The following is a 12,070-nucleotide window of genomic DNA, read 5'->3' on the forward strand; positions in this document are numbered from 1 at the left end:
TTGCTATGAGGTCAAAATTGCATGATCTGGCCAGTGAAGTCCAAATTAGAGACGGAAAGCCAGGAGGAAAAAGTGCTCTCTGGTCTCAGGGGGAGCAACAACACTTCTGTGAAACCTCGTGATCATTGACATAATGTTTACTGTTGCAGCTGCAGGTTTAAAGGTGATGGTCAGTATGTAATAAAGAAGGGACACAAGTTTATAAAGAGACAGGGCTCCACTATAAAAGTCTGTGATCTTACTCAGGTCTCAGCCCCTCCATCCTGACTGGCCTCTCTAAGCAGAATGGTTTGGCTCGTTTGGATGCTCTTTGGCACCCAGGTGCTTTGCTCCTGCATTGCTGCCCCTCCAGGCCAAGGAGCAGGGGCTGCCCTGCTCTCCCCGCGCTGCGATGACGCTGCAGTGGAGGAGGCTGCAGACCTGGCTCTCCGCCAGATCAATGCTGACCGAGAAGAGGGCTATGTACTCAGCCTCTACAGAGTTGTCAGCGCCCGAGAGCAGCCGCAGGTAAGTCGCCCTCTTGCTCAATATATGTTTCTCCCTGTGTCTATTCCTTAGAAATATTTGTTTGAATGAAGAAATATTTCAAAAGGCAAATGCAAAGCTCTATTCATAGGACTCCAGAGGCCATGTCAACTTTATGCACAGACTAGAAACAATTTCATCACACTGTGGGCAATTAGAGAGCAAATCTCAGTCATGACTCTCTGCTGCAGGCCCTTGGAATAGCTCCAGGCATCAGTTCAAATTTGATATGAAACACCACTACTCTGATTTAATTTCATTTTACACCTTCCTCCCACTGCCTTGAGCAGTTGGAGTGCAAAGGCTAGTAAGTCATCGTGTGTTTTTGCACAAAAAATATGAGCACTAACAGGTGTAAGCACATCCTGCTTGGGACCAAGGAATTCCTTTACAGACCTCTAAAAGATGACTCATTCTCCAGAAGAAATCTGAAACCAGTTCAAGGACAAAAAAAACCTGGAAATACCTATAGAATATCACTCACATTTCCTCAAGTATCGTATTCCTCTGTGTGTGCTTAATTTATGACAATTTTGTGCTACAATAACTGAATCTACTGGCACTAACTAGGGACAGCCCGACATGAATTCACAAGGGCCTGCAGCAGATTAGGCACTATGGAAGCCTGCTGCTAGCATTCTCTGCAATACCTGCTCACTTCCCTTAAGCTTACCTAAAACGCTGAGTTCTGACCGCTAAAGAAAATTAGGCTCATTGCCAGATGCTTAAAGATCTGTGCTGGCAAGGATATGACACTTCTTCCTGCTGCTCTTACAAGGACATGGCTCCTGCAGACTCACTATGGACTCCAGCAGCCTGAGATCTCACAGCTAAAGATGCTCTGTGCTTTGCACTATGTTCTCAATATTGCCTTGCTCAGGTGACAGAATGTGCCCACTAAGCAACCGGATGAGGTCTCTTCAGAATTTTTCCACATGATACATGTGAGCTGGCCCAGAATCTACCTCACCAAGCATGGATTTAGGTGCTCAGGCCCCTTCCTGAAGGTATTTCATGGAGTTCAGTACTCAGACCCCCCCACCTCCTGGGGCTATTTCCTACTGACAATAGTTAGAGCCCCCGATGACCACCCTAGAGCACAGCATGGTGGGTGCAGACATGCTGTATCTCCCTACTTCTCTCTTCACCTGTGCCAAAGATATCTCAGCACAGAATTTTTGTCCTTGGTTGTGATTTGTCAGTCACTCAATTTCCTAAAGACTTAACTTACTGCTTTAGAGCAAGTATACATTGTTGATCTGGGGGTTAATTTACTTATTTACTTTCAGTATTTCTTTAATCTATTACTGTATCCTGTAAATAAAGTGTTTCAAGACATTGCAATAACAAACTAGACATTCTAAGCCCTTTGTCCCCTTGTTGCTGCTGCTGGAACTGAGTACAGAAGGAGCAGTCAGCAATGTCTGGGGGTTCTTGGACACTAAACAGCCTTATGCCACCTCCCATTCCTCTCAAAAAAATTAAGAAGTTTTTATTTCCCTGCACCAGTCAGTGGTCCTTTCTCTCACTTTCTTAAGCAGTACTGAGGATAAAAACATTTTCAAAGTTACTTCAAATTCAAATCTGCCCTTAAGCAACCTGTGGTTCGGCTTTGCTCTAATTGAAACTAATGAGCCATCTGCTATTAACTTATATGCAAGTAGGACAGTGCTTGCTTTCATACAAGATACTCATGATTAGCTTCACTGACAGGCACTTAACCAAAATTATGAAACATGCCAAAATATTTTATTTCTTTCCCTTGCACCAGGTCACCCTCCTGCCACATCTCCTCTGGCTCCCAGGCTGCCCAGCACACATTGTGGCCTGGCACCAGCAGTGCTGAGGAAGGGATCTTTTTGGCAATGGAAAGATATACAACCTCTTATTCAATACTAAGCAGATATCAAAAGTCCTTTGCATAACTATCTTTTAATGAAAATTAAAATAAGGATGATTAAACCTTCAGTGATCTGCTGAGCTCTGAATAAGCCCCCAATTATCCTTTCCCCAGGGGAGGATGATACATACAGAAGCAGGTAGACCAAAAGATGTGTAGACTTCGTAATAACCTTATCTGCTTATTAGAGCTGGTATTATACAAGAGACCTATAGGCAACAAGAAATACAGTTTGGTCTGCCCTGGTTGTATTTAGTGTTTCTAAGATCACCACGCTTTATAATCAATATTCATGATTCAGGTGAGGAAACTCATCTAACACCAAACACATTTGATTATAAGAACATTCCTTTAATGAGGTATTTGTGTGCTTTTGCCCCCAGAATACCTTAACAAACCAGTCTGAAAGCTCAAGTCACCAATTCCAAATATAAGACTCCTTAAAGATGCACATTTTTCTTGGCTATTTCTTCTTCATGTGGATAGTCTTAGTGATGGCTTTTTGCTCATAGAAGTAATATTTAAAGTTACAAACTTGTACCAAATGCTGCACTACTCAAAAACACATTTTCAGCAAACAGCAATTACTTTTCGACTGGTCTTACTCTGTGTTTATTGATTTAAGCTGTATTAGCTATCATATTCAAGAGAATTATCATCATGGCATTTAGATATCTTGTATGTAAACAGAAAATTATGATTAGTCCCTTCCACAGAAGGATCTCTGCAGCCAGGTGTGGGGATATTGCTGTGCCACTGCACAAACAGCACTGTTGCACCTCAGTGTCACTCCTTGTCAAAATAACTTTTGATCTTTTCGCAGCCTTCAAAATGAAACTTATAATTAAACCTCAGGATTAGTGTAAGCAAACCCTGAGATCTCAACGCAAGGCATTACCAGATCACTTTATAGAACACTTAAGAAAATAAAGACAATATGAAAATAAAAAAAAATAGTAGAAAGCATGAGAACTTGCATACATAAGAATAGAATTAAGAGACAATGGTAACGAAACAATTTAATAACTCTTTATATTTATTTTCTATTAGTTTCACCCTTGCATATTTAAAGGATTTAGTATTACTAGTATATATGGTAGAGCTCGCATAAAATCACCATCCCACAGATCTCTATAGGATGTGACCAGATTAGTTTGTACCTCTCGATCTGCTCAGAACTCGAGCAGATACCACTGAGTGGTTTTCTAAGCAGTATGAAGACAAAAAAGTCAGCAGCACTCCAGCTTTATAGGCCCTATGGACTGGTATTTAGTCACTGCTAAACAGAAGCCATTACTAAAGCCAAAATTATACAGATATTGCCCCCAGACTTCCACAAGACTGTTGCCCCATTTAGTATTTTCTCCACAGACCAATGAAATCAAGCAAGGATGAATGAACACTGCTGTCATTCAGTTTTGGTTTTTTTTCCCCTTCAACAAAGACATAGTCTAAACATGCAGCTAATACTCACATCTAAGTTCTTTAGGATGGATAAATGACAGTTGCCCTCTTTCCAGCTTTCCACTAAGGATATAAATAAAACATGATCCAACTAAGCTGCATCCTTGAAAAATCTGCTGGAAAGGTGCTAACCCATATCTACAGTGGAAGCAGAATGAGGAGCTGCACCATGCAGCATCTCATCTTCCTGCACTACATTATGCAAGCACTAGATATACAGAGCTGTACTTTTAGTCCTTCCTTGTACTTCTTGCCTGGAAAGATGTTTGGCCAAAAGTTGAGCCTGAATTGCTTTGTGCACCTTGTGCTGCAGTGAACTGAATAAAAGTTTCTGGACTTAAGCACAGGTCAGAACTCCAGCACTGGACTGAAGCTTTAAGTGAGTCTGAGACATCCATGTGACTCTGCAAGGTCTCTCACAGCACTCCCTGAGAGCTGAGAGAATATTTAAGCTTCTCTATCAATGCAACCTTTGCTTCTTTACAGCAAGTGTAAAGCATTCACACTTGAAGAAGACACTGCCCTAAGAAATAAGATATTTCTCTTTCTAATGCCCACTGGGAATGCCCCATGTTAGCAGTTTTTTATTAGTTGTGGTATTTATAATCTCATTCTTATTTCAGGCAAAATAACATACCTTTCACATCTGATAATAAAATGCAGTTGACAGTGAAAACATCAACATGTTTAGTCTTTATTCTTGGGTTCTGGTTGGTACCAGAATCAGAAGAACAAAACTGACCAAAGGATTATTCTTTATATAAAGCTGGCTAGCTGCATGATCAAGCCTGTTCTAACAGGACCTGATTTGCCATTTTTGTCACTGAGAGTGTTCAGTTTTCAGGGTATCTATGCATTCCACTTGTATGTTTCCATTTCTCCATCTCTCCTTTTTATGAGTCCCTACTTTGTTTGATATAAAACTGGGATGTGGCTCTTTTGTTTGTTTTCAGGAGATCACTGGTTCTGTCTTCTATCTCATCTTGGATGTAGTAGATACTGAATGCCATGTACTCAGCAAAAAGTTGTGGAAGGACTGTAACACCAGACCTGCTCATTCAACTGTAAGGATTTTATATTTCTACTTAATCTCACATATGATGAGTTATTCAGGTACTACTGATGACTGCAAAATCCCTACACTCGCATTTTTAGTGGGCAACAAAGCTTAGAAAAAAAATCAAAGCCCATTTTACAATATCCACATTTTACTCTGTACCTTCTAATCAGTTTATAGGCTGGTAAGATCTATTTTAAAAAGTGAAAATTAAAATAAAGTTTTTGACCAGAGCTAATAAAGAGACCAAACTCTATAGCCATGCTAGGACACTATTTAGAATAATGGGTTACTTTTTATGGCAACCCTATAAGAGTTTATTTTAAAGACAGCCTGTCAAGGAGGGAATAAAAGAAACATGCTTTTATATAATATGTGATTTTTGGCTTAGTTTAATTCTACTTTTATTCTGACAACTTTGCATAAATTGCACTGAAATAGGAGAAAAAGGAAAGTTCAGCGAGATAAGCTGCAAAGACAGAAAGTGGTCCAAGACTGTCGCTACAGGTGACCAAAACTGTTCTGAACAAGTGAAAAAAACTCTGAGAAACTGAAGAATGACAAGAAACAAAGTTCATATAAAAAACCCTAACAAAGAAACAAAAAAAATCCAACCAACCAAACAAACAAAATAAAAGAAAAAAGAGGAAGTTATGATTAAATTGTCCTGAACTTCTTCTAAGGCCAATCAATTTTAACGTTGCAACTAAAAACAAGGAAAAAAATAAAAATAATTCTGCTCACTTCTCATTACAGTGTTTTCAGCAGAAAAAGGGCACAAAGCCTATATGGTTCATATGGCTTCAGTGAAGCCAAGAAACGCATGTCCAGAGGCCTTGAGCACACACATAGGAATATCTAAGAAGGTCTCAGAGAATATACTTTCAACTCTTAAATATAAAAGCACAATGGATATTAACAGGCCAGTATTATTTTTGGCCAAAAAGTCTGAGTTTTTTATGTGCAAGGATGACCCTATCATGCCACAAAACTTGGTTTTATGGGTCTTCCTACCACTCTCCCTACGATTATAGGGAAAAGATGGAAGACAGCTGACTGGATCCAGACACTCTGAATTATGTCTGGGATTAAATTCCAGGTTCCAGACATAGACCCAGCCTGGACAGAGACCCAGGAGCACCCTGTGACACTTGGGCACTTTTCAGCTGCCAGAAGGGTGGCCCTGGGCAGGCCACCCAGCAGTCAAGGACTGCATCTGTATAGTTCAGAATTACACCAGGGGATGAGCTGGCCTTTTATTTTTAAATGAAATGCTTAGAAATGTGCATTATTGTCATTTGAGTATTTACAAAACTTTTGTCTTGAAATGAATTCCATGATTGCAAGAAGAAAATGAACCACCCCTGTCTAGTACTAGATGACCAGTAAAGGGTGCAATACTAATTGTTCTTAAATGTTTATATTGTTTTAGGTTTATGGTCAATGCAAAGCAATTATCTATATTAATCAGGCAAGAAATATTGCTCATCTGAATACTTATGAGTGCACTTTACAACCAGGTATGTCTTTAACATACACTTTATAAAAGAACTGGAAAAATTCTTTGCCAAATAGCATTACTTTAAATTTCAAATGTAATTATGACAACGCAGTATCTCCATTAGCTTCAGCTGCCCTGATTTTTTCAAGTCAGTGATCATAAGGCCAGGGAGGTGCTGCAGCTCAAAAGAGTTCAGTAATAACTATTTTAACCTCTATGACACTCAGCAGAGGCTCTATATGGGCTTTTACCCTCTGAACCAAAAAAACATTTTTGTGGGTTTGTGAAAGGCAAGGAAAAACAGCAATCCCACTGTCAATAGGCTGAATTTTTCATTCAGTGTCTGCCTCCACTGCAACATTTTTATGGGTCTGCAAATACATAAAGATTCAAAATTATGGAGGGGTGCACATCATATATTCTTACTCCAGAGGAGTGGAGGACAAGTGGGCAGGGTTGGGGGCATAGATGCATTTACAGTGACCTACAATGTCAGCATGTTTTTATGGTTATGCCTTCTCTAAAAACATTGTTGTGTTTGAATAAAAAGTTCCACGCAGATACATTTGGTCAGTATGTCCTGACTGCCCACTTGATGATTCTCCAACTAAGCCTGAATACTCGGAAACTGCTGCTCGAAGTCTTGCCAAGTTCAATGAGGAGAGTGAAGAAACTCATTACTTCTCTGTCCTCAATGTCACAAGAGCTTCAATGCAGGTAAGCCAAGGCTCATGTGACTTGTTCTAGCCTTCAAGAATCCTTCTTCATACTCCTGATCTTCTTGACCCAAGACTCTGATTCTGTTTCATGCAAAAAGAAGAGGCTTTATGCAAAAGTCAAGACATAGACTTGCTCTCAAAGTTCAGAAAGGCTTCACTGTTAACTATTTCTTCTTCCACCACCATGAATTCACAACTCCCTAATGGAAAGTATTTAATAAAGCACAGTCATACCTTCCAATACATACCTGTAATTCACTGAATGAGTCTAAGCATGGTTTAGAACTAATTTTAGACTGAGATCTCATGATCTCATGGCTAAGGCCTCTTTGTTTACCACAGTATTATCTAGTCTCTCTAAAATTCAGTATGTGTAGACAGCAAAGTGGTTTTTCTTCTTTGTAATTGTCAGATATTACTACAATATACTATTTAATCACTTCCATTTTATAACCCCAATTTCAGATATAGTAAAATTATCCTGTTCATCAAAACTACCAGAAATTGTCAACAAGACACTGAAGAGAGTCTCTGGCTATGTTGTTCTATATGGATGCTAACTTATGACAAAATCTAAACCCATTTCTAATATGCCAATCCATGAGTTAAGATTGTGCATTTATAAGGTAATAAAGCAGCACTGGCAACAAACCTATTCACTGTAACACAACTAACAGTAATGCCCCAAGTATCACCTGTTCCTTACAGACTTTTTTTCATAGGAGCAGGAGTTTTTAATATATTTCAAGGTCAGTAGAATTCTTTATTCTTCTTGTCACATGCACAAGTTCTAATTGCCACTGGCCTCTCATTTACAGTGGGTCATTGGTCCTGCATATTTTGTGGAGTTTTTAATTCAGGAGACATCTTGCTCCAAAAGTGACACAGTCGCTGACATCTCGATGTGTGAGCCACTTCCACCAGAAGTAGCTGTAAGTATTTTTCCTTGTAGAAGCACCAGTTTTCCAGATACTTTGATTCCTCAGCGAATATTTAGTATTTATCTCCTTCGCTCTTTGCAGACAGGAACCAAAAGCCACAGTCATCTTTTTATGGATCATAGTTCTATAGTGTCTTGTAACTCTACAGACTGCTTTAGAAGGGAGAAACATTTCAGCAAAAGTTCTGAATTCTTACCAGAAGTCCATATGCAAAGAAAACAAAAAAATACCATCCAGAAAAAGGTGGAGTAGCCATTGCCTTACAAAACTGAATGAGTCTAAAGGATTTCTTCCAAAGAAGCAGACCTAGACAATAAATCACAAACAGTGCATGAAGAGTATACTACAGTCAGGTCAGCTAAAGAAAACATTTAGGAACAAAAGGAAAAATTGTAAGAGAAACTGGAAAACTAAACTGAGTGTATTGTCAAGAAATAACATTTCCATCCTCATCTTACGTGAGATCCAAGCCATGATACCTACAGCCCTGTACAAACACAACTACTAGAATTAGCATTTTTTTCATGGTTTCTTTCACTAGTATGGCGTGAAATTGGTTCTGTGTGGAAAATTATACTATGTTCCACACACAATTTGCCTGCATAGGGATATTCTGCTGCAGGAGAACTTAAGCAAGCTGTTGTAGTTTGGTCTTAAGTAGCCAGCTTAGTTTTGCTATTGTGTTACCTAACCCTCCTTTGCAAACACAAGGCCTTTATCAAAACACTGCCTGCCTTTGTGAGGTTGCCAATCCCAAAATAAAAGTTTGCCCAAGCTGCTTATCCCTATAAATACACTTAGAAGCTGTAACTATTCAGTCTTTCATAATCACTTCTTTTACAAGATAGGAGCTTAGTATCAGGGCTCCATGTGAAAAAAATGCTTGTATTTTCTTCTTACAGAAAATCGGTTTCTGCAAAGGCTCTCTAGTAAAAAGTCGTGTGGAAGAGTTTGTCACAACATCCTGTGAAATCTACAATCATCAGGTATTCATAATATAATCTTAATATTGCAAGGGTAATACTCCTTTACAACACAAGTACTGAACTTTTGAAGGCCTAGCCATTTTTAAGTTTTCTAATTCACAAAGACATGTGCTTCAAGAAAGTGATAAGGCCAGATCAGGAAAAAAAAATCTCTCTTGTGATAAAGCAGACTGTTGTTGGGTGGATAAAAAGGCAATAGAGTGAGTATAGAGACAATCCTGAAGAATGCTTCTGAATGCACCACAATGAAATTGTAAATCACAGAGGGAATGCAAGGGGATATTACTGTAGTTACCCAAGTTTCATGCACCCATCTCCACTGGCACAAGAAGTAGTTACATCCATTTATCCTTTGAGCCTCTGTTCTGTAGCTGTTCTTGGAGGACTAGAGATGCAGCAGATCCTTAATGTGAAGGGTAATCTTCATATCTGAAGGAATTCGGAATTGCTTCAATTTAGATAATGCTTATTCCTTGCTATTTAGGATCCCGCCACTGAAGAGGAAAACCAGGAAGCTAATCAGACACCTGGAAAATCCAGGGAGGATCAACAGGCTTCCCCTTCAGATGCCAATCCTTTCTCCCCATGTCTGGAAAAAACAGTGGGCTGGGTTAAAATTCTACCCCCTTCAAATGAGGACATCACTTTCCATAGCCTACGAGAAAGTCAAAATGAACTTAAAGACAGACAGCCAGTTCCTCCTAAGGCTGTGGGATCGGCCCACAGTAGTGATAGAGAAAAGACTCAAGTAAACAAACCAGACTTGACCAAACCAGTCACTGGACCAGTTATTCTCCCTTTTCCTGAAGAACTTTCTCTATCAGATTCATGTCCAGGAGAAGCAAAGCAGACAGATGGCATCCTCCATCCTTTGATAACGAGAAAGCCTACTGCAGTCTAGCCAGCGCCCAAGCAGCCGAACTATCTGCAACAAAATAACAGCCAAAATGGCAACATGGTTTTCAATTTGTGTAACACCGTCAAATAAAGTTTATTATAGTCTTCATCTTTGGCATTCTCAGCTCTATGAAAGCACAAGAACAGATTGGGAAAATAAATTTAACTGGGGCGTTTTCCAATAAAGTATTTGACTTTTAATTCTCAAATTCCCCCCATCAGGCAGAGCACGAAGGAAAGGTAACTGTGGAAGATAACTTGCAGGGCTGGGATAGCCCAAAGACATCAGAAAAAAATTATCCTTGGTAGCAAAATCTGTCAGGGCCCAGTGCGGGATGGCTGCTCCCAAGGGATGGGGAGACGGAGCCAGGTGTGACAGCCAGGCTGGGGACAGGGGCCTGTCGTGTGGTGCCTGAGGGAGGCGAGCAGGGCACACTCAGGGATGAAGCCAGGTTGTAGGAAGGAGCCAGTTCATTCCCTAAGTTCAGGGGCAGGGAGGCAGGTCTGAGGTCAAGCCATGAATGTGAGTTAGCAAGGCATGGTCAGGGGCTGCTGTGGTTATGGTAGGCAGAGCCAGGCATGGCCCAGAGGTGTCCCAGCAAGTGTGCAGTGCCCAGAGAGGTGTGAGGGACACGGGGCTGCAGGTCTGGACTTGGGCCAGGCACAGGCACAGCTGTGATGCAGCAGGAGCTGGAGCCCAAATGCTGCAGCCTCGGCCTAAAGCAGCTCCTGAGGGAAGCAAGACGGGCCAGCCCTGGCCATGGGCTCCTCCCAGCACCGTCCCCAAGGTCACCAAGGAACAGCCCCGGTGTGCTGAGCCCGGCACCCGGCACCAAACCCTCCTGGAGCAGGGAAGCTCCCGGGGCCTTAGAGCATCACAGCATGTGACAGGGTATGAACAGGGAACTGCACTGCAGCCCTAAGTAGCATCAAAACCTAGTGAAGTTTTGCTGTTTTGTGAGTAAATTTCTTGATTATAATGTGAAGAGCTTAGCCTATTTTTTTATTTCCTGTAGAAAATCTCAAGTAAGATTATTTTTTTCTTAATGCTTCATAGCTCACTTAAAGCATGTGGAAGAACCTACACACATGTGAAGCCTCTGCACATAATTCTGGCTGGTGGAGAATCAAATCCATGTTATGCTCTAGTGATGCTGCTGTGCAGGAAAAACAATGATTTAAAAAATCAGCCTAATACTTTCTTGAGATAGGTCATATTAACTGCTTTATAATAAAAGCCACAGGGACACTCCACAGCCTGCAGCCAAGAAAAATCGATTTCACTGAAGTCAGACATGGTAATTGTACTGACAAAAACAAATATAAATAAATGAGAAGACAAGAATAAAAAGAATGAACATAGGAAAGAAATATCATCTGTGGCCAGGAGTACACTGATACTTGCAAAAATTAAGGGGTTTGTATGAGACCATAAAGCCTTTTTCCAGTTGCCACCAGATCTGTAAAACCATTTTTTCAAAACAAAATCAATAAAATACTGTTTCTGAAGCTTTTATGATACTGCATCATTCCTAGAGATCCTGCATAATTTCTACATTTAAAAAGCCTTCCAACAAAAAATTATGTTTTTGCCAAAGTATCCTAGCTTTATGCAAGTTGATTAAAATGTATTATTTTATTATTATAAATAAAATTTAAAGTATTTTTTTGAGTGGGACCAAAATCATATTGAAATATTGTGTAGAATTATATTCACAGAAACTATGTTTGCATTTTCAGTCTGCAAAACTCTTGCAAACATAAATTTGATATAAAGAAGTGATTTAATTGCTTCCAAGATTAAAATAAGCCAAAAATTGATGTGTAAACCATATCAACTGAGACAAAAATAATTCCATTTCAATCCTACATTATGAGAAATTTCAATATGTCTTGGTTTCATTCATTTCAGAGTAGAAAAACTTTCAAAATCAGATAGTTCTTGAAAAATCCTAAAATTCAAATTCTAGCTCATTTTTATTGCAGTAGGAGCTCTAGGCTGTGTCAGAATTCCCTTTTTTATCAAGTCATTGAATTACAGCATCTTGTTTTTCCCTCGGGAAATTTCACCTTTGCCAGC

General features: G+C 39.9%; 1 protein-coding gene and 1 long non-coding RNA gene across 2 annotated transcripts in view; one reads left to right on the forward strand and one right to left on the reverse strand.

The window, feature by feature from the left end:
• LOC148222685 (uncharacterized) overlaps positions 1-12,070 on the reverse strand; it is a 122,323-nt gene that overhangs the window by 68,336 nt on the left and 41,917 nt on the right. The gene's annotated exons all lie outside the window — the stretch shown is intronic.
• On the forward strand, positions 252-10,099 carry FETUB (fetuin B). The gene is made up of 7 exons (XM_014871569.2): positions 252-507; positions 4,843-4,953; positions 6,379-6,466; positions 6,998-7,164; positions 7,985-8,098; positions 9,010-9,093; positions 9,578-10,099. The coding sequence occupies exons 1-7, from the start codon at positions 286-288 to the stop codon at positions 9,992-9,994; spliced, it is 1,203 nt and encodes a 400-aa protein (XP_014727055.2). The 5' UTR covers positions 252-285; the 3' UTR covers positions 9,995-10,099.

Source organism: Sturnus vulgaris, chromosome 10 (genome assembly GCF_052056855.1).
Source record: "Sturnus vulgaris isolate bStuVul1 chromosome 10, bStuVul1.hap1, whole genome shotgun sequence".
Lineage (NCBI taxonomy): Eukaryota > Metazoa > Chordata > Aves > Passeriformes > Sturnidae > Sturnus > Sturnus vulgaris.